The sequence below is a fragment of the Staurois parvus genome, unplaced genomic scaffold (assembly GCF_062004578.1).
Source record: "Staurois parvus isolate SC_StPar_1 unplaced genomic scaffold, SC_StPar_1.0 ptg001151l, whole genome shotgun sequence".
NCBI classification, from domain to species: Eukaryota; Metazoa; Chordata; class Amphibia; order Anura; family Ranidae; genus Staurois; species Staurois parvus.
In genome coordinates this window covers 290852-313796 of record NW_028318947.1, presented here as the reverse complement: position 1 = coordinate 313796, position 22945 = coordinate 290852, and the positions used below count along the sequence as shown (strand labels likewise).

At 42.4% G+C, this 22945-nt stretch overlaps 1 protein-coding gene across 1 annotated transcript in view; it reads right to left on the bottom strand.

Annotated features, from left to right (window-relative positions):
• The window catches only part of PPIH (peptidylprolyl isomerase H), a 58588-nt gene extending 36349 nt beyond the window's left edge, over positions 1–22239 (bottom strand). The window contains exons 1-5 of the mRNA XM_089659390.1: positions 22089–22239; positions 17749–17813; positions 13964–13987; positions 10329–10373; positions 574–616 (exon numbers count right to left, since the gene is read on the bottom strand). Of these exons, the coding sequence (XP_089515516.1) occupies positions 574–616; positions 10329–10373; positions 13964–13987; positions 17749–17813; positions 22089–22238 (327 nt within the window). The 5' untranslated portion in view covers position 22239. The remainder of the gene's footprint in view (positions 1–573; positions 617–10328; positions 10374–13963; positions 13988–17748; positions 17814–22088) is intronic.
• Between the last annotated feature and the right edge of the window lie 706 nt (positions 22240–22945).

Here is a 22945-nt window from a genome sequence, read left to right as displayed (position 1 = left end):
GGAAGCCGTTGCCGCTGGTGGCATCCTTACCAGGCTCCCTGATCACTTGGCAGAGCTCAGTAAAGGCATCGGCAGGAGGGGACAGGGGACCCCGTTCCACCGCCTGTAAAAGTGATCCACTCGCTGTAATCTTGTAAAGAATCGCCAATAGTAAAAAACAATACTAGATTGTAAGCTCGAAAGAGCAGGGCCCTCAATCCCCTCATGTTCTGCATTGTATTGTTGTTGTTCTGTCACATGTTCTGTCCCCCTTTGTAATGTACAGCGCTGAGCGAACTATTGGCGCTTTATAAATACTGTATAATAATAATACCAATTGTTACTGTATCTGCAGTCATGATCCTGGTATAACCACGAGGTATTGATGTGGATAAAATGCTAACGGCCCAGACACAGTGAAATAAACATAAAATATAAACTAGCTAACAGAATACATTCTCTATTTATCTCTGTATACTTATCCATCCACAGACTAAATCAGATCCACAACACTCTCCTCTCCCCCAGACAATCCTTGTTAAACTACCACATTCTAAACAGTTTCAATGATGCTGCGTTGTCATGGAAACTCACATTGACAAAGTCTCCTCCTTGGATCATGAAGTCTTTTATTACCCTGCGGGGAACAATAAATAGAGGATGTAGTAAAAGTATCAGCTGGTACAATTGGCCATAAATGCCTACTACATTCTAGGTCAGAAATCAATGCCATCACCACCCAGCAGAAGCTTCAGAGAAGCCGTACAAAGGGATCCCGCTCCAGCGCTCTACATGTGATATCTGGGCACGTTTTCTACAATGCATGTGACCTATTTCAGGCCCAGTCCCACTTCTGCATTTAAGAGGCTGTTAAAACGTATGTTTTGAAAAAGGTTTTTTATCCCCCCCACGCTCAATGCCTGCCAAAACACACTGGAACATAATATAAAATGAAAAAACAGAATGTGCTTATAATGGTTGTTAATGGGACAGCTCCCTCTCAAAAGCATTCTGAGACAACATTTTCCCAACACTTTTCTATGAATCATATGCTGATATGGATCTAATGTAGAACAAAAATCCAGGCAGGCATAAAAGACACAAATTAATGCAGCTCTGTAACCATTATTGTGTCCTTAAATGTATATTTTTATATGAAAGCTGGCAGAAGCGAGAAGAGAGAACCAGAACTCAGACTGGGAGAGGGAAAATCATTACAAACAGCCAGTCAGCTGTACAAACAGTTATGTTAATACATTACATGCTAATAGGAAGTGAGAGCAGAAGGACCAAGAGATGAGCTCATCAATTGCTGATTCTGGGGGAGGGACAAGACCCGCAAGTGTCACTGAAAGTGTATCTACGGTCAAAATGTAAACTCATATATTCATTTCCACATTGTATTTCAATTATTTCTAGCCTATTCCTATAAGGCCAGCATAACACTATAGCAAATAGCTGCCAGAGCGCTTTACTGCTCCAGCGGCTGTTTGTTCCCCATAAAAAAGGGAAACAGCGGAGCACTGCACTGTGTTTAGGCCCCTTTCACACGGGCGTTCTGTGTGTTTGTTCTTCACCTGTCCGTTTACGGATGAAAAACAGATACCCATGTATTTTTATGGATTAGCGGATGTAAATTGATGATCATCTGTTTACATTCGTTTTTTTGAACGGAAGAAAACCCTATTTTTCTTCCGTTAAAAACGGAACAGATGAAAAACGGATGTATATGGATAAAACCGGATGTACACGGACAAAAAAAAACGGATGTGAAAGGACAAAAAAAACACATGTGAACAGACAAAAAAACAGATGTGAACAGACAAAAAAACAGATGTGAACAGACAAAAAAACAGATGTGAACAGACAAAAAAAACCGGATGTGAACAGACAAAAAAAACCGGATGTGAACAGACAAAAAAAACAGATGTGAACAGACAAAAAAAACGGATGTGACCGGACAAAAAAAACGGATGTGAACGGACAAAAAAAACAGATGTGAATGGACAAAAAAAACAGATGTGAACGGACAAAAAAAACAGATGTGAATGGACAAAAAAAACAGATGTGAATGGACAAAAAAAACAGATGTGAATGGACAAAAAAAAACGGATGTGGACAAAAAACCGATGTGAACGGACAAAAAAAACTGATGTGAACGGACGAAAAACGGATGTGAATGGACGAAAAAAAGATGCGAACGGATGAAAAACTGATGTGAACTGATTGTTTTTTTCTTGGAAAAAAACATGACTGAACTGATGAAAAAAAAATGGAACGCCCGTGTGAAAGGGGCCTTACTTTTTTTACTCTGAAGTCTTTGTTTATTGAACTTTTGTACTAGCTGCTGCTTTTCTTGACACCAAGCACTGACCTTTTAGTTCTTTTTTAACTGCCTGTTACCAGCTGCAGTAGGGGGCAGCGTGGTGCATGATTCAGTGCATCATGAGGCTCCTTTTTTTTTTGTTTTGTACATAATTTATTTAAATTCATGGCACTGTACAGCAGCGCAAGGCGATGCTCTGTGCTGCCGTACAGAGCCATGTGATCCTGTACTGTGCGTTGCGATACAATGCAGCATGTCTGCATTCTATCACAGCACCCTGCAGTGCAGCTCTGGGCTGTGTTGCGGTGTGAATGGGACACACAGGAAACAATCATTTTCTGTATGTCCCATGTTTTACCAGTGCACTAAAATGCAGGTCAACGCAGTAGTGTGAATTGATCCTGAAACTGATGTGAGGTGAACTTTGTGAAGACTCCCACACATTTACCTTCCTGAATTCTGTGACATGTATTCACTATGACCTGTGCGTAGGCACTGCTGTGTCACACATTTCACAAAGCCTGCCTTCTGAAATACAGAGGCGCTGACAGGAGGAGTTTCAGGAGGCGGAGTCAATACAGGAATCACAGCTTGCAGGCAGCAAGGTTCCATGGGGTATGTAGTCCTTAAAAATTGACAGCAAACAGAGGAATCACGGCATGTGGAAATCAGGGCAGTTGTGGAAAGAGTAGGCAGACGAGCTGAAGTCACATCATAAAACTAGATTTGTGAAATTAAGCTTATATTGGATTGTTAAAAATAATGTGATGTTATAAAGTGAAAGGGTATGCTCTGACCATAGATTTCCTTTACCTGCAGCAGAAAAAAAACCTGGTCTCCTGCCTAGCCAGAGAGAGCTGTGTTGTGAGGCAGGGCAATATACAGTTGCAAGAAAAAGTATGTGAACCCATTGGGATTACGTGGAGTTTTGCATGAATTGGGCATAAAATGTGCTCTGAACGTCATCTAAGTCACAACAATAGAAGAACACAGTATTCTATTCAGTATTCTGTGCTGTTGCAGCCATTGTTTTGTTGAATTACTTGTATGCTTTGGGTCATTGTCCTGTTGCATCACCCATCCTCTGCGGAGCTTCAGTTGGCAGACAGATGGTCGTACGTTTTCCTGCAAAATGTCTTGATAAACTCTGGAATTCATTTTCTCATCAATGACAACAATCCGTCCAGGCCCTGAGGCAGCAAAGTAGCCCCAAACCATGATGCTCCCTCCGCCATGTTTTACAGTGGGGATGAGGTTTTGATGTTGGTGTGCTGTGCCTTTTTTTCTCCACACATAGTGTTGTGTGTTCTTCCCAAACAACTCAATCTTGGTTTCATCTGTCCACAGTATATTTTGCCAGTAGTGCTGTGGAACATCCAGGTGCTCTTTTGCAAACTTCAAACGTGCTGCAATATTCTTTTTGGACAGCAATGGCTTCCTCCGTGGTGTCCTCCCATGTACTCCATTCTTGTTTAATGTTTTCCTTATTGTAGATGTGTCAACAAAAATGTTAGCATGTGCCAGAGATTTCTGTAGGTGTTTAGCTGACACTCTGGGATTCTTCTTTACCTCATGCAGCATTCTGCGCTGTGCTCTTGCAGTCCTTTTTACAGGACGACCGCGCCTAGGGAGAGTAGCAACAGTGCTAAACTTTCTCCATTTGTAGACAGTCTGTCTTACCGTGGACACATGAACATCAAGGCTTTTGGAGATACTTTTGTAACCCTTTCCAGCTTCATGCAAGTCAACAATTCTTGATCGTAGGTCTTCTGAGAGCTCTTTTCTGCGAGGCATGGTTCACATCAGACAGTGCTTCTTGAAACCAGTAAACCCAAAACAGGTGTGTGTTTTTTAAGGGCAGGACAGATGTCAGCAACACATCCAATATCATCACACTGATTGGAGTCAAGGTTGGCTCACTCCTGGCTCCAATGAGCTCTGGGAGAAGTCATTAAGCTAGGGCCTCACATCCTTTTTCCTCCCTGCACTGTGAATGCTTACATGTTATGTGCAATTAAACTATGGCAACATCTAATGTTTGTGTAGTATTATGTTCAGCAGACTGTGTTCTTCTATTGTTGTGACTTAGATGACGTTCAGATCACGTTATGCCCAATTAATGCAAAACTCCACGTAATCCCAAGGGGTTCACATACTTTTTCTTGCAACTGTAAATCTCAGAACTGGAGAAATACAAATCTTTTGGCAGGTAAAACTCTGTACAATATATATATGTATTCTGTGTATTTAGGTGCCTGCCAGCTGTTCAGCTTTTAAAGCAATATTAAACCCCAAATCAATCATTTATTATATTGCAACTTTCCAATCCTTAGATGTGATGGCTGCATTAGTTTACTTTTAGTCTTGTCTTCTTTTAATTTCACCTGGATCTAGCTAGCAAATCTGTTGTTTTTCAACAGAACAAGCTGTCTTCAAGATGTAGCAGTTAGAGGGCTGAGACAATCCATTTACCACTGACAGGGGTGCTTACAATTATCAGTTTTAATTTACATAAACCTTTATCCCAAAAGGAAAACAAGTGTTGCTGTAACTGCTTATAAAGTACTGTATGAGCTGGAGTTTGGCTTCAATTTGTTAGTGAATTAAATCTGCTAAAACATCTAACACTCCCCTCCCCCCAGACTGACAATGCTGCTGTCCACAGGTGCCCCCTGTGCGCCTTCATCCAGAGTAGTGTCTCACTAATACTGGAGATGTGTTACTGTCCAGATCACGAGGTGGATACAGAAGGGAAAAAAGCCAAAGAAAAGAAAACACATCTAATGATTGGTAATCTGCAACATAATAAATTTTTGGGTTTAATACTGCTTTAACCACTTGCCGCCCAGCCACTGTAGATATACGGCGGCAGGGCGGCACTCGCAGGCAAAACCACGTTTTAAAACGTGTGTTTTGTAAACAAATAGGGGGCGCGCGCGAGGCGCGCCGCCGCCCTATCTGTCCCACCGATCACCGCCGCGTCACAGCCGGTCCTTAGCAGCTGTTCCCCGGCGATCGGCGGCAAACAGTGACAGAGAGCACAGCTGCAGTAGCTGTGCTGTCACTTCCCTGTCAGCTCGAGGATGAGCTGATCAAGAAAGAATAGTTTCTCGTTCTCGATCAGCCTTGTCCCGTCCAGTACACACCCCCGCCCCCTAGTAAAACACTCCCCTCACTCCTATAACCCTTCCCTGCAAAATAAAGTTAACCCCTTCCTCCCCATTGCCATTAGTACAGTGTCAGTGTTTTTTTTTTGCACTGATCACTGTATTAGTGTTTTGGGGGATGTTAGTGACCCCAAGTCAGTACCCCCCAATGTCAGAATGTCCGCTGCAGTCCCGCCATAAGTCGCTGCCATAAGTCCCTGATCGCCACCATAATTCGCTGATCGCCGCCATTATTAGTATAAAAAAAAAAAAAACTAAAAATCCCAGTATCTTTCCCGCCATTTGTAAATGCTATAACTTTCACGTAAACCAATTAATTTACACGTATTGGGTTTTTTTTTAGCAAAGACATGTCGCAGAATGCATTTTGGCAGACATTTATGACTAAATTTGATTTTTGCATTTTTTTTTACTGGACATGTTTTATAGCAAAAAGTCCAAATTATTGTTTTTTTTTCCTCAAAATTGTCAGCCTTTTTTTTTTATAGCGCAAAAAATAAAAACCGCACAGGCGATCAAATACCACCGAAAGAAAGCTCAATTTGTGGGGAAAAAATGATGTAAATTTCATTTATGTACCATATTGCATGACCGCGCAATTGTCCGTTAAACTAGCGCAGCGCTGTATAGCAGAAAAATGGCGTAAATTGCAGTATTTATACCAGGGGTGGGCAAACTTTTTGACTTGAGGGCCGCAATGGGTTCATATATTGGACCCGGGGGCCGGACCAAGCGTAGATGAATGATGTGTATGTGTCATCCATAGTAAGTATAGTAATATTCCCCCATAGTAAGCATAGTAATTCATCCCCCATATAGTAATTCGTCCCCCATAGTAATTCATCCCCCATATAGCAATTCGTCCCCCATATAGCAATTCGTCCCCCATATAGCAATTCGTCCCCCATATAACAATTCGTCCCCCATATAGCAATTCGTCCCCCATAGAGCAATTCGTCCCCCATAGAGCAATTCGTCCCCCATAGAGCAATTCGTCCCCCATATAGCAATTCATCCCCCATATAGCAATTCATCCCCCATATAGCAATTCATCCCCCATATAGTAATTCATCCCCCATATAGTAATTCATCCCCCATATAGTAATTCATCCCCCATATAGTAATTCATCCCCCATATAGTAATTCATCCCCCATAGTAATTCATCCCCCATATAGTAATTCATCCCCCATATAGTAATTCATCCTCCATATAGTAATTCATCCCCCATATAGTAATTCATCCCCCATATAGTAATTCATCCCCCATATAGTAATTCATCCCCCATATAGTAATTCATCCCCCATATAGTAATTCATCCCCCATATAGTTATTCATCCCCCATAGTAATTCATCCCCCATAGTAATTCATCCTCCATATAGTAATTAATCCCCCATATAGTAATTAATCCCCCATATAGTAATTCATTCCCCATATTAATTCATCCCCCATATTAAGTCCCCAAGTCCCCCCTGTGTCAATTCACTTACCTTTTCTCCGCGCGTTCCTCTTGTTCCTCTTGTTCCCGCGCCGTTCGGTGTAGCATGAAAATCTGTCTCCTATGAGGATCTGTCCCCCTCGACGTATCTGCGCATGTGCCAGTTTCAGGCATTAGCAGCCGATCGGCGATCTCCGGCACATGCACAGATACGTCGAGGGGGACAGATCCTCATAGGAAACAGGGCGGACTGTGAGAGGAGCCTAGCGGGAGCCTAGCTCCGCGGGCCGGATTAAAAGGTCCGCTGGGCCGTATACGGCCCGCGGGCCGTAGTTTGCCCATTGCTGATTTATACCATAGTTTGTAGACGCTATAACTTCCACACAAAGCAATCAATATACACTTATTGGGATTTTTTTTACCAAAAACATGGAGCAGAATACATTTTGGCCTAAATTTATAACCAACTTTGAGTTTACTATATATTTTTTATAGCTGAAAGTAAAAAAATAGTTTTTCTTCAAAATTTTTGGCCTTTTTTTGTTTATAGCGTGAAAAATAAAAAGCGCACAGGTGATCAAATTAAACCAAAAGAAAGCTCTATTTGTGTGAAAAAAAGGACGTAAATTTTGTTTGGGTGCAGCACTGCATGACCGCGCAATTATCAGTTGAATTAGTGCAGCGCCGAGTAGCAAAAAGAGGCCTGGTCATTAAGGGGGGTAAATCCTTTGGAGCTCAAGTGGTTAATGTTCTATAGAGAACATTTGGAGAACCATCCTCTACCAACTTGTATGAGATGGTCAACCACTTCTGTGACCAATTATTTTTTCCACTTGCTTTTCATTGCTGTCTTCCAAATGTATGCTATTGCATCAAGACAAACAGCATAGCACAGCTACCCAAACACTCTCCTATGTGATGCATTTTTGGTGACCAGTTTTCTTTAATGAGATATCAGGGGGTCTAAAAGACCCCTGATGCCTCACCTGTCCGCCAAAACTACTGGGGCACAGATGGCGTTGTATTAGTTTCTTCCCCTGCCATATTGGCCGAGGAAAGATACACCAGGTCTCAGCATTACATGTCGCTTCCAGGTCAGTAACAGGAAAAGGAGATTTGTGAATGCTTGCTGATCTTCCTTCCCATCTACTGGGCAGAAACACAGTGCCAGTCCTGGGTCTGCTGTTTGGAGTGCAAAGCTCAAAGCCCATCTAATAATGGGAAAAATGGTGGGGGTGTGCGCTGGGGGGGGGGGGGTTGGGGACACCCACGGTAAGGGTGATGTATGGAAGCCATCAGTGTGGCTACAACTCTGCAAAGACAAAGTGCATAGGTCAGTGACAAGAGGGTTAGCTCAGTCCGAAAGACAAAAAATGTCAGGGAGTCCAACTGTAAAAGGTATCTTGCTGTATCAAAGCAAACTTGGCCTGCAGCGTCTTTGTTCATCTGAGTGTCTCACCATAGAAGGTTCAAAGATTTAGGGACCCATTCACACTATAAATCGCATTGCACATTCCTGCACGATTCACATGCAGTTCTGTGAGGTGTAATTTCAGCCCATTTATTTAAAATGGCTGAAATTGCACTGCACAAAAAGTACCGCATTCACTACTTTTGTACTGCATTTGTGACTTGCATTTCAGGTGCTGTCAAGATTGCATGGACACCAGCTGCGGATCGCAAGAGCAGATTGGTTTGAACATGGTGCGGGAAACATGCATGGAACTGGGTTTCCCACAACACGTTCTAGTGTGAACAGGCCCTTAAATGTCATCGAACGATAACCCGGCCATTTTTTTGCCATCTCTTATGATGACATGATAGGAAATGAGGGGAAATCTCTCAAGTGAGGGAAATCCCCTTGGACAATTTTTACCAAACAAGTGTCTCCACTGAAAAAAGAAAAATCACCTCAATTCCCATTCCAGTGACAACTTAAAAATTCATATATACAGTATTCTCCCTTTCATTCCCAGAGATACTGGTCACCAGGACAAATAGAAGGGGTGAATCTCCCCAGTGAGAACACAAACAGCAATAAACAGGGCTTCCAACACTTTTGGGTTTAGGTACGTCTAAAATGCTAAAAGGTCCTCATATATGAGATGATGGCATTCAATAAAAACTGGTGAAAAAGAAGCCAGGCTAAAAAATAAAGGCAGCCCTCTGACTGATATGCAGACACTTTGCTTTCATTATTATAAAATGCTGTTGTAAGAGAAAAAATTAATTCACATATGAAAATACAAAAGGTTTGCACTATCCCCAACTGCGGCAGCTGAAAAACCAGCTCAAGTAGCTTCACAGTACTGGAACGTGTCACACAAGAACCAAGTAACGTACAACCAAACAAAACCCTCATTACATTAAAAAATATCCGTATCCAAGGTTGACCTGCAGGGGCACCAATAGCACGTCGCGGACCTACCTTGCCCAGAAGAGAGATGTCCCTAATTTAACTGAGGAAGATTGGACCGAAGGCCTACAGCAATATATTCCCCTTATGATTACAGCTAAAGACAGATTTATACAATTAAAGTTTCATCACAGGGTGTACTATACACCTCAGAGGTTGTCGGTCATTTACCGCACCGTTGATGCAGTCTGCCCTAAATGCCGCCAGAGGTGGGAACTTTTATACATATGGTATGGGCCTGCTCCCTACTCCAGATCTTTTGGCGAGAGGCGGTGGCTGACATGAACGGGATTAGTAGCCTTCGTTTAGAAGTGGACCCCTTGATTTTATTACTGGGTGTAACCGATAACCTACCTACCACCACCCATACCAAACTGTTTGTTTTCCATGCCGCTCATTATGCAAGGAAAATTATTTTGTCCAAATGGAAATTGCCAGAGCTTCCTATGGTTTTTGCCTGGCGTTCCATGATCAATGCCATTTTGCCTATGTACAGTACAAGCAGTCCTACATTGGACATAATTGCCCTAAAAAGTTTAGCAAGATTTGGTTATCCTGGGTGGAGACAGCTCGTGCTGTGACACTTTATTTGAGCGCTATCTTCCCCTTGGTTACTTAGTCGCCTCCCATCCCTGGTACCTCTCTAAGTGAGTCTTCTGTATGTATGTCCCTCCCTAGCTATACTCTTTCCTTCTGGTCTACCCTATTTCTGCCTGTTGTTTCTCCGTCTCTCTAATTCTATATTCCCTCTTACTGCCCACATTTCCTTCTTCCTCCTCTCCTACCCAGGCTGTATTGTTTTATCATGTAATGTGCTGTTTGTTGGTTCTTTGTGACCTGCTGTTGACTGGTTGAAGTAAGCAATTGTTAGTTGATGATTCTGTTGTGAAACTCACGTTTCTCTCATTTTGTAGTAATGTTATTTCGATTTACACGTATAATGGTTTATTAAAATAATAAACAATCCTTCTGTTAAAAAAACAAAAAAAACATTCATACCAACCTGTGGAAGGTGCTGCCTTTGTATCCTATAGGAACGCCATCTTTTCTATAGACATACAGAAAATAAATATTAGTCAATATTTCTTTACCCCTGGTTCACATATCTGCGTTCCTGCGGGCCACATTTTGGGAACAAGAGCCCATTCATTTGAGTGGACTCCCATGCCCCGGGACACGCAGGGAAGAGGTTTCTGCACTTCTTCTGAAAACGCAGTCCGCACAGGTACCCAGTACGATTGCAATTTACAGTGGGGGCGGCGTGCCATTAGAATTAATGGCACCCGCCCGCGGTTCCGCATTCCCCTGTGTGGGTGGTGTGGCTGCACAGATGTTTATGCGGATCCGCAGCGGCACCACCCGCACAGATGTGAACCTAGCCTTACAGAGCACACAATGCTCTTTATAAAACAGGAGGTGCTAGATAACAAATCCCTTCATAACCAAGTGTGTGTATAGACTATATCAAACCAACTGGTGAGTAATCATGGGCACCACATCCCTAACATATCAAGATCCACATATTCATTTTCAGTAGTGCTTTTTAGGTGCCAAAAATACATCAAACATTAACCTGTTGGCACCCACGTAACACATATGTGGCCTACGTAACACATCATCCACACACACCACACATATTGTGACCAGGGCAGTCGAAGTTTCTGCGCTGAGAGCGCCTTTTCCCAGAGCAGAGACCGAGCTGTCAAAAACAGCTATTGGCACCCCTAACGATCAGTAACTGGCAGGACTGGCTTTAAATGAAAACATTAATGTCTGATGTACATTGTGGCACCTAAAAGATCCCAATGATAATGAAAGCGTGGATTTTGAACTAGTTATGTTTACCCAAGTACCCCTGGAGACTATCACTAAACCCACCTTACTATAGACATAAGTAGAGATGAGCGAATCGAACTTGGCGAAGTGGAATTCGTTTCGAATATTAGGAAAAATTTGATTCGCACCGAATCCGAAAATTAGCAAACTTCGGATGCACGAATCGAATTTTTCCCGATCGGCCGATTTTCATCCCTTCTACAGCCGGCAAAAAGTGTCCCTGCAGAGAGCTCCGCTATTTCTGACAGTTCTCTGACAGTTCCTTCACATTTACAGCGGTTGAAACATTGTATCTATTTGTTTCCATTTAGGATACAGATGTTTTTATTCGGAAACAAATAGATACAATGTTTCAACCGCTGTAAATATGAAGGAACTGTCAGAGAACTGTCAGAAATAGCGGAGCTCTCTGCAGATACACTTTTTGCTGTACTGGAATACTTCTTCTTCTTCTTCTTCATCATCTTCTTCGTCGTGCCCCGTGACTGCCCAAATGAGTGAAGTGTGCGGTGATTCTAAGATCGACGGCACTCATCTGCATGTCATACTGACTGACAGTATTATTTCTCTTCCCCAGCAGACTCCAAGGGCATTTAAATTAAAGGTACAGTGTTCTGCACTAATATAAAGGCTCTCTGAAGCCTAGAAACCCTTTTAATAAGTTAAATTCGCAGCGAATAAATTTGCATCGAATCGAATTTATTCTGCAAATTCGGCGAATCAGCCGAATTGAATTTTTGAATAATTCACTCATTGGCAGGTAGGTGGACGTGGATTTCTGGAGTATGAAGTGACAGTTAATAAAAGCTTGTCTATGCCTTGGCCCAAGGGCCACATGTAGCCCAAGATGGTTATGAATATGGCCCAACACAAAATTGTAGATTTACTTAAAAATGTTGGATTTTTTAGGGTAATTAAAAAAAAATTGCATTTACACTTAGTGAACATGGCTGAAGAACAATTTGACAGTGTCTCATTACTGGACTTTCACAAGTTATCCTCCTAAAGACAAATCTCCCACTCTTCACAATCACACCTTATTCATGTCATCAGTTTTCAGCAGCACCTTTATTTGTGAGCAACTCTTTTTAAGGATGAAGCAAAGGGCAAAATTAGAACCAAAATAGCGGATTAGCACCTTGAGAATTTATTGAGGATTGCTACTACATCCTTCGAACCAGATATTGATGCGTTCGTTTTCAAAAACAGTGCCAAATATCACACTAGTTTTAAGTTGTCCTCTTTTACCTTTATAATAACAAAAAAAAAAAACTACAAAAAAAAAGTTTTATTACTCGGATAGGTACATTATCTATATCAGTGATCGGTCAATTGTGAACTGCCTGACTTTTTCTGCTCATCAGCTATCCTGATTGTTAGTGTATTTTATGTGTGGCCCAAGACCATTCCTTTTCCAATGTGGCCCAGGAAAGTAAAAATGTTGGACGACCATGGTTTATGACTTGTATCATTAGACAAAGTAAAACACAGACATAATGCCCAGGGCTAATCAGACGCTCTGTGATTGCCAATCACAAATGTAAACACTTCCATTTACACTTGATAGGCCTCCCTTTCTCACAATAGAGGATTTAATGAACAAAGAAAGGATCATTTGTTTAGGGAAGGTGTGTGTGTGTGTGAGGGGGGGGGGGGTGTAATTTGATTGTACAATTTTTTTTAAACCTTTGTATAAAACAAAATTCATTTGGGTACAGTGATGCTTCAGTGACTGAGTAATTACCAGTCAAACTATCATGGCACTGAAAAGGTTCCGGTACTGAAGTGGTATTACAGGCTAGTACTCAAGTGGTTAAAGTGTAGTGCACCCCTTTCTAAATCTACTCAGATGCATCCTAGATCCTAGCTAGATATTTCTACCTAAATTGTCCAGCTGCTTGTCAAACATCTCCTTGGTCGACCCTGCACATGCATTCTGCAATCTAATTCATTCCTATGGACTTCTGAGTCAAAGCCAGTATGCAGAAGTTCACAGGGTAAAGTCACTGAACTGCAGCTGAACAACTGCTTCTTAAAGTGTTACTAAACCCACAACAGTAAAATCAGTCGGTATACGCAGTAAAGCATGCTTGTTATACTCACTGTGAAACCTAAGGGGTTAATCCCCTATTTGAGTAAAAACAGTTTAACCTAACATCTCTGATCCTCTCCTTCTTCCAGTGTTCCCCTCTTATCTCCTGATAAGACATATCATGTGGAGTTAATCTTCACATGCTCAGTTTGGTGTGTATTCCTAGAGGGTTTTTTTTGTCTTGGGAGGATGCATGTGATCAGCACAGGGCCAATCAGCACTGTCCAGACAGATGTCAGGGGTTCTGCATCTTCCTAGAGCAGAATGAAAACTGCAACAAGCTTTAACATGTGCTTAGCTGGACACTGATAGAAGTCACAAGACTGCTCTAACTGCTGGTGTTTGGCAGTTTATATTTACTAAAATAATTGCATTTCCATGTTCTGTGTACTGTGGGAGACCAGATATAGTGAATGCAGGGTCCTGGGTTTAGTAACTCTTTGGTCCAGCAAATCAAGCATTTATTCATGATGACATGTAGGGCTTGTTTACAGGAGCAGCATTGCTTTTCAGAGTGCGGTAGAGCAGCAGCTGCCTGGAACTCATGAGGCAACACTCCTTTTTTTGTTTCACAGCCAAACAGTGATTCTGAATGGGAATTCCATGCCATTTAGGTTGATTCTGTACTGCCTGCCAAACGAGACCACTTAAATAAAAATTGCTGTGCTGTGATCACTACAGCGTGTACTAAAATGATAAATGACACATACCTGAACTCTCCAGTGCAAAACTGCCTGAAAGGTAGGAAAAGATACACGTTACATTCTGATAGCAAAAAAAAATAAATAAATGTTACAATGAAGTCAAAATGAATCTCAGTTTGTCCAGCATTCTTATTCAGCAAACAAAGCTAGGGGCTGATTTCTTTTTCTTTAATTGTTTAGGTGGACAGCCATGTCTTGGTAGGTTTGCAGTTGTACCATACTCTTTCCATTTATGGATGATGGATTTAACTGTGCTCTGTGAGATGTTCAAAACTTGGGATATTTTTCTTTTTTTTTAGAGGAGACATACCTAGGGGTATATTTATCAAGCAAACTAGAGACATAATAAGTTGCACATAAAGCCACCTCTCACTCAACATCTCTGCCACAAGTTTACCGTCATTTATCAACTCTGACGCACTGCAAGGCACAGCTAAACAGGAGCAATGATACAGAATATGCGACAGATTGAGATTACTACAAGGTTACAGATTGAGTTATTAATTTCTTCCTTAATTGCTTTAGTGCAGCAATGTGACAAAATAACACCCAACCACGTCTTAATTGTGAATGTCTTTGGAGTGGAAATCAGTAATAATTCTTTCGCAGTTGGCTGCTCAGGATTACAGCCACAGGGGTCACAAATATATTGGAAAACTGTGCCATACATTCTGCTAAAATAGAGGCAGGCTGATGTTTGTCTAAGTGTGGTGATAATAATTTGCTTGATAAATGTCCTCAATATATTTGCAACCAGTGCACCTGTATTCCTGGGCAGCCAAGTTCAACACTTTGCAAAAGCTTGAGACAGATGTATCACTGTAGTTAGACAGATTTTCACTCTAAACCTTGTGCCCAACCTGCGGACCTTTGGCGTTTTACAGTGCCTTGAAAAAGTATTCATACCCCTTGAAAATTTTCCTTTTGTCATGTTACAACCACAGAGACATCCCCAAATAGACTTGCAGCTGTAATTTCAGCAAAAGGTGGTTCTACAACGTATTGACTCTGTTGGGCTGAATACAAATGCATGCTGCACTTTTCAGACATTCATTTGTAAAGAATTTTGAAAACCATTTATCATTTTTCTTCCACTTCACAATTATGTGTCACTTTGTGTTAGTCTATCACATAAAATACCAATAAAATACATTTACGTTTTCAAGGGGTATGAATACGTTTTCAAAGCACTGTAGCTTAATTAGTTGCTAGTAGTGGTGCACTGAAATGAAAATTCTTGGACCGAAAACAGAAAATTTAGGATGCATTTTGGCTGTAAACCGTAACCGAAATAAACAGTTTTTTTTTTAAACAATTTTTATATATATATATATATATATAATTTGTATTGTATTCAACTTTTTAATTAATATTATGAATTTAAATGAATAAGAATTTATTTTCAGCACTTTTCTGGGAATTGGCTGCTTTCACACAGTAGTTTTTGAAGCGCTTCTGCGTTCAAAATAAACAATAAGGCTCAAGAAAAAGGCATCCCTTTAAATTCAGTGTATGTATTCACACTGGTATGTTGCATTTCCCTGCAGTGTTAAAAAATCCTGGTTGCCGTATTTCTGGTGCATATTTGGAGAGTTAAAAAAAAAAGAAAAACACTTCTCCTTTGAGGCCTGGTTCACACCAATGCATGTTTTTAGGGCTTTTTGCAGAAACGCACTACAGTCCATTCAGCATGCTTTCCTATGGAACATATTCACATCTGTGCTTTTTTGAGCTGCTGTGTTTTTGGAATGGGTCAGGGACTTTTTTGTAAACACAAAACTTTGTTTTTTTTTTTTAACTATTTTTGAAAGTATGAATACTTTTTCAAGGCACTGTATGTGCAGCCTTTAGGGTCCCAGCAAACACTAATCTGTGTTTCCCTATTATAATAGTTATTTCTAGTAGCCTCATTAAATATACTTCCAGTCTATGATTGAAGCATGACCCGGTCTCCAAAAGCTCCCATAGCATGTTCGTAGTCTCAGACAGTCTACTACAGCATGTCAATTGTCTCTGACCATCTCTTGTATCATGTCTGCAATCTCTCATCTCTTGTGTCCTGTCCACAGTCTGACCATCTCTGATATCATGCCTACAGTCTGACTATAGCCTGTTGCATCTGCTATCTCTGATAATGAATATTCACTGAATTTTAGGAGCATCGCTTTGGTGATGTTGGGGGCTGTACTTGAGGCCCTTATATCAAGAAAGTTACCAGCACTACTCTAAATAGACGTATAACTAATTCTGGAAGTGCTACTTTAGAGCAGCTGGGGGAAGCAATTCATAACTCAAGATGTAACCTTTGGGTAAACCTGTCACACAAACTGTCTCATTGCTCCTGTTTATCCTTGCTGTGCGATAGAATTGAAAGCTTGTTCTGCAATAAAGATTTCCTACCTTCCTATTTTGTGCATTCACAGCTTAGTGTACAACTCTGCCATCTGCTGTATGGCAGGAAGAATGAATTCCCATCAGTGCCAGGACAAGGTCATCCAGCACCCAGGGCAAAGATGCCAAACTGCACCCCCATCCAGTTCATGATGTGCAAGCTTTGGTAATCCTATGCCTAACAGTCACTCGCTTGTCAAAATCACTGCCATTGTCACTACTCCTGTCCCTTGTAACAGAAGGAAGACGCCCCCCTTCTCTATAGCAAACTATTGAGCCCAGGGCAGCTTCCCCTTCCGCCCACCCCTTGTCCTGGCCCTGACTCCCATGCACATGTGCAGGAGTAACGCCGTCGCCCCTGGTTGGCCAGTCAAGAAGGCTGAAGATGTCAGACCCAGAAAAACCTTGGTACAAGATGTCAGCACCAGTAAGGCAGCTTAAGGACATTGCATCACTGTAGCAGAAGTATAGTTCTGCTTAAGGGGTCATGTACACGGGACGTTTGGAAAACTCTTCTGAACGATGGAAACTAACTGCTGGAAAACGTAGCTTAAAAAAGTCAGTTTAGCCGCGTTTGCATACCGCGTTTATGTTTAGAAGCGTTTTTAAAAGATAACCTCAGGAGACTTTCCCAAATGCCCATAATGCACTGAAAAACAGTAAATAATTAACTGTTTCAGACATTTGGAGAGGAATAGAGAGAGCAGAAGTAGAGAGAGGATTATGTGTTGAGATGACCTGTCTTTTCTGGTTGTATTCACTATGGATCCCATCATGAGCATAATGCGGCACGTTCTACCATTTTTTCTTTCATGCAAAACCTGGAACTGACTGCGCTGGTGTACCGGGTCCATTTGAATACATGGAAAATGCTTGGAATGCATTTCTGATGAAAAAAGGCTCTGGACAGCATCTGGACATGGAACAGTTAAAAAAACGCTTCTGAATGCAAACGCTTATAAACGCGGTTAACCGAGTTTACACGTGTTTGGCATTCGAAACGCCAGTAAAATCTACTCCAGAACGTTTGGTGCATTAAAAAAAACGACTGTAAACTTAACTGCCTGTAAATGACTTTAAACAACTATGTGTACATGGACACAGAGGAAAACATCAGGGAGAGTTCAGGGGCTGCTGAAAAAAACGCTGAACAGCTCCTGAACGTCAGTTTAGGTCTGCAGTGTACATGAGCCCTTACAGTTTCACATGGGATGACATTGAAATATTTTTCAACTTTAGATAGAAATTCCTTCTTCTGAAAATATAACCAGCAGGTGAAATGTTTTTCACTCTGGATACTATGTATTGGTTTGAGTTCTCTTTGACGTTTCCAGCCCTCAACAGCTTTTAGACTAAACAAAAAGTCAGAACTGGGGCAAGAGTCAATTCTGGTGTTTTACCTGAAGTTTTCAGCTGTTTTGGGAATGACATCTGCAAAAAGCTCCACTTTCATTCGTCCAACTTCCTGAAAGTAAAAAACATTAATAGAGCATTACAAGATGTCCAGGAGGGTCTAAATTTGACTCCACAGTTCAATAGGAACCAGGATAGGTTGCAGTGCACTCAGTAATCAGCTCTCAGTAACATAACTGGCTAGACACGCCCCCTCTATCTATGCCACATGAGTCTGTGTGAGGCTATTGGTTCCCCTGGTATAATGTTACTGATAAGTGAATCAATTCACCCAATCTGTAATTCAACCTGAGTCAGGCTGAAGAATTGCTGCAGATCACCCTATAATTAAGCAAATTATGCGCTAAGTCAGTTCAATAGTAAAAGGGTCCTGCACCTTTGTGGTGCAGATGCGATGCGATTTGAACCATACAAAAAATATGATTCAAACCGCACCGCATAGGAAATCGCATGTAATTCACACAGGAATCTCACTGCATTAGTGTGAACCCAGTCTTAGGGTACAGTTTTTATAGGTCATATGACACAAGAGAACGCATCAAAACGCGTTTCTGATGGGTTTTCAGTGCATTTCAGGCCTGATTCACACCAATGCACTTTGCGGTTTATCTGTTTTGCATTTTTGCATGCGTGTTTTTGACGCATTTTTTATGTTTTGCATTTTTAAATTTATTTTTTTTTGGCCAACTTGCTGGGCAGATTAAATACACAAAACGCATCAAAAGCGTAACACGTGCATTTCTTATACATTTTTGCTGCGTTTTCAATGCATTTCAGGCCTGGTTCACACTAATGCAGTTTGTGTTTTGTCCGTTTTGCAGTGTGTTTTGTGTTTTTGCATGAGCGTTTTTCTTTAGCCCAGGTAAGACGCTTCTGATGTTGTTTGTTGTTCAGGAGCGGCTTGACAAGAGGAATACGACATTTGAAGCCCATGTCCAGGATCCGTCTGTGTGTGGTTGCTCTTGATGCACTGACTCCAGCCTCCACTCCTTGTGAAAGTCCCCAACACTTTTGAATGGCCTTTTCCTGACAATCCTCTCCAGGCTGAGGTCATCCCTGCTGCTTGTGCACCTTTTTCTTCCACACTTTTCCCTTCCACATAACTTTCTATTAATGTGCTTTGATACAGCACTTTGGGATCATCCAACTTCTTTTGCAATTACCTTTTGAGGCTTTCCCTCCTTATGGAGGGTGTCAATGATGGTTTTCTGCACAACTGTCAGGTCAGCAGTCTTTCCCATGATTGTGATTCCTACTGAACCAGACTGAGAGACCATTTAATGGCTCAGGAACCCTTTGCAGGTGTTATGGCTTAATTAGCTGATTAGAGTGGGACACTTTGAGCCGAGAATATTGCACCTTTTCACAATATTCTAATTTTCTGAGATTGTGGATTTGGGGTTTTCATGAGCTGTAAGCCATAATCATCACAATTATGACAAATCACGGCTTGAACTATCTTGCTTTGCATGTAATGAGTCTCTCATATATTAGTTTCACCTATTAAGTTGCATTACTGAAATAAATGAACTTTTGCACAATATTCTAATTTTTCGAGTTTCACCTGTATAATGTGGCTTCAATTATGATTGGTGATATCCAGTGACAGCTTCCTGGCACTCTCGTTAAAGTGGGTTTGGCCTAGGATCTGAACACGCCTGAGCTGATTTCTACTAGTAACCAATGAGGTGGCTAGAACGATGGCGGCCGAGCCACTGCTCCATTGGTTGTAGAAGTATTAGTAAGCAAAAGTAGGGTGGCATCCAGAGTGTCCATGGAATGTATACAAGTTGAATTAGGCTTTAACCGTTTTAGAAACTACAGCTTTGGCTTTGGGGGGGTTTTACACACGCTCCCAGAAGAGTCGGCAGCCTCCCGATGACGTCACACAAAATGGCAGTGCAGGTCTTGACTGGTGACAGAAGAGGATTTCAGCAGGACAACGCTAGATCCAATGGGTGGGTGAGTATCTACACTGTGCAAAATCCGCAAGCCGGCAAGCAAGGGTTAAAAAACATGGCTGGGAGGATGGAGATCCTCCCTAAAATGCCCCCCCCCCCACGTTTTTGAGCCCCACCTCCACACAAATGTAAAGGCACGAGTTGGGGCACCAATGCATGAGAATATCAATTGCGCTACACGTTACATATCACCACACATGCCGGAGCAAGAGCAATAATTCTAGGCCCATTATTAAGGCTTAAAGGAGAAGTTCACCTATGGGAACATGTTACATGTTACACACGTTTTTAGGGTGGAACATGTAACATGTTCCCATAGCCGCAGCCGCAACCCCCTTCCTCTGACAGATAGTATGGGGAGAAGTCTCCTCATACTATGTGTCAAATTTGAAAAAAGTGTGGCTGTGTGGGGCTCCACCCACACAGCCACGTAATTCGTTCAAGGACGTCCATGAGTGAATGAACTGCAGGTCCCAGCAGCCTTAGTGGCTGTCGGCTTGTAGTTTTCAATGAACTACCATGGAGCTGTGGAGCACTGTGATAGTTCATTGAAACTTCCTGCCAGAATATCTACTTGTTCGTACATCACGTATGGCAAGCAGATATTCTGACAGGTCTCCAGGAGACCTGCATGACACCAGTGATCTACTGATTGCCGATACAATGCTTTCCAGGCTCCTGTAGACAAAAATAATAAATGTACATTTTTTTACCTGCAAAAAAAATGTGCATTTATTATTTTTGTCCAAAAGGTGAACTTATCCTTTAACTCTGTACTGATGACCTGTAGGGGGTTGTAAAGTGTCATCTATGGAAAATATACGGTGTTGAAATTTGTCACTGTTTTACAGATGCAAGTGTACAAACCAAACGCACACGTTCCTGCGTTACAAATGGCTGTGTGTATAACCCTAGGTTCACATCTGTGCAGGTGGTGCAGCTGTGGATCTGCACAAAAATCCGTGCAGCCGCACCACCCGCACAGAGGAATGCGGACCCGCGGGCGGGTGCCAATAGTTCTAATGGCACACCGCCCGCACGGGAAAATACAACCGTACTGGGAACTGAGGTTCCTGTGTGGGCTGCGTTTTCAGAAGAAGTACAAGGACTTCTTCTCTGTGTGTCACGGGAATCCATTCAAATGAATGGGCTCTTGTGCTTGCATGGCCGCATATATGTGAACCAGGGGTAAGTGGGTGCTGCGGCGACCGTCGGCTGGAACCGAACAGAATCAGCAAGGGAGAATGTCACCAACACACCGAGGATCACCAATATGGGTCCAAAGGTTTTAATGAACGATCACATAGTTACAGCAGGGCAACGTTTCAGAGACTCGCAGGACCCCTTCATCAGACATGTGACGTGTTTTACAGGTGTACACAATTTTGAAGTGATTCTAAAGGCTTTTTTATTTTAATTTAAGAAAAAAACCCAAACATGTCTATACTTACCTACTGTACGTGGTGGTTCTGCACAGAGCAGCCCAGATCCTCCTCTTCTCAGGTCCCCCCTGCTGGTGCTCTTGGCCCCACCCTCCTGTCGGTTGCCCCCATAGCAAGCAGATTGCTATGGGGGCACCTGCTGCACTGCGTGTCCATTCACACAGAGCTGTGGCTCATCCCCACCCCCTCTCTCATCTCACTGGCTGTGATTGACAGCAGTGGGAGCCCAATGGCTCCCGCTTATCTCAGCCAATGAGGAGAGGGAGTCCCGGGATAGCTGAGACTCCAGTGCACATCGCTGGATCGAGAGGGGGCTTAGGTGGGTATTAAGGGGCATGAAGGTAAAACACCTTGAGCCTTGACATGTTGGGTATCTATTTACTCCTTGCAACCTCATCTTCTATATTTTACCAAAAATGAAGTAATTTATTGCATTTTTGGGCCCTAAAATTAACTTTAGTGTGTTTTTCACTAACATCTTTGCATTTCATAAACTGTTGCACTAATATTGTGTGACATAAAAAAATTGGGACCACTTTTTTATTCTCTAGGGTGTCTTCTTTCAGACAACAGATCACATTTTGGGGATTTACATAATGTTTAGGCCTAAAAGTATTATTTTTACACGTGTGCAAAAAAATTCAAAACCAGCTCTGGAAGGGAAAGAGTTAATATCTTGATCTCTCAGCTGCTACTATTCACATCAAAGCAAATAAACTGTCCCGATCTGTGTATCTGGCCCGGGTGTCCCCAGCCACCAGCTGCCCTGTATGGACCATACTACCAGGACTGAATGGGCTGCACACGTGACTGCAGGGCTCCAGCACGGAGAAGTGGGCTCTGCTGGTCTGTACAACACATGACAGCAGGAAAGTACCGGACACCGGGGGAGAAGGAGCTCCAGCCCGGTATGCTGCACATTACCTGCCCCCCGATACTGACATCGAAGAAGACGATGGGGTTGTTAGGGTTGGAAGCCGGCACCGCCATTTCTGTCGCTGGCAGAGAGGAACGCAGACAAGCTGTAAACGTCACTTCCGGGGGGGGGAAGCCCCCCCCAAGGCGCATGTGCATTTTTGAGCTTGGCAGTAGGTGTAGCTCCGGACGGCCCCAAGTGGCCGGATAGAGTCATAGCTCCAGTCCTGGGGCGGGACTCTCTGCACTCTTGATGTACACAATAAATATGTATATGATTGATTGATCTCATAGTGACGTCATCGTTTTATTTGCATAGTTATTCCAGACTTCCGATTTGGAAGGTGTTGAAGTCTGAGGATGACAATGGCAGCAAGGGAACGATTATTTATAGACAATGGTCATCAATATCTATTTTTCTACATTGGTGGTGGGTGGAAGAGTGCACCTTGCATCTGTGATGTAGGGTCCCCTTAGTAAGAGAAGGGCCCACCTAAATTAATGGTTAATTGGAGAAAGGGCCCGTGGTGAAGGACCCTCTTATATTGGTGGTCACTGGAGAAGGGATTCCTTGCTTTTGTGGTCAGTAAGAGCAAGACCCACTAACATTAGTGGTCAGTGGGAGAAAGGATCCTTTATATTGTTGACTAATGGTGAAGGGCTGCCTTACATTGGTGGTTAGAGGTGAAGAGCCTTCTCACATTGATTGTATCGGACCCCCTTACATTAGTGGTCAGTGGTAAAGGGTCCCCTTACATCGGTTGTGAGGGACCCTCAACATTGGTTGTCACTGGTGAAGGGCCTGCTTACATCTGTGGTCATTGATGAATGGACCCCTAACATTGGTGGTCAGTGATGAAGGGCCC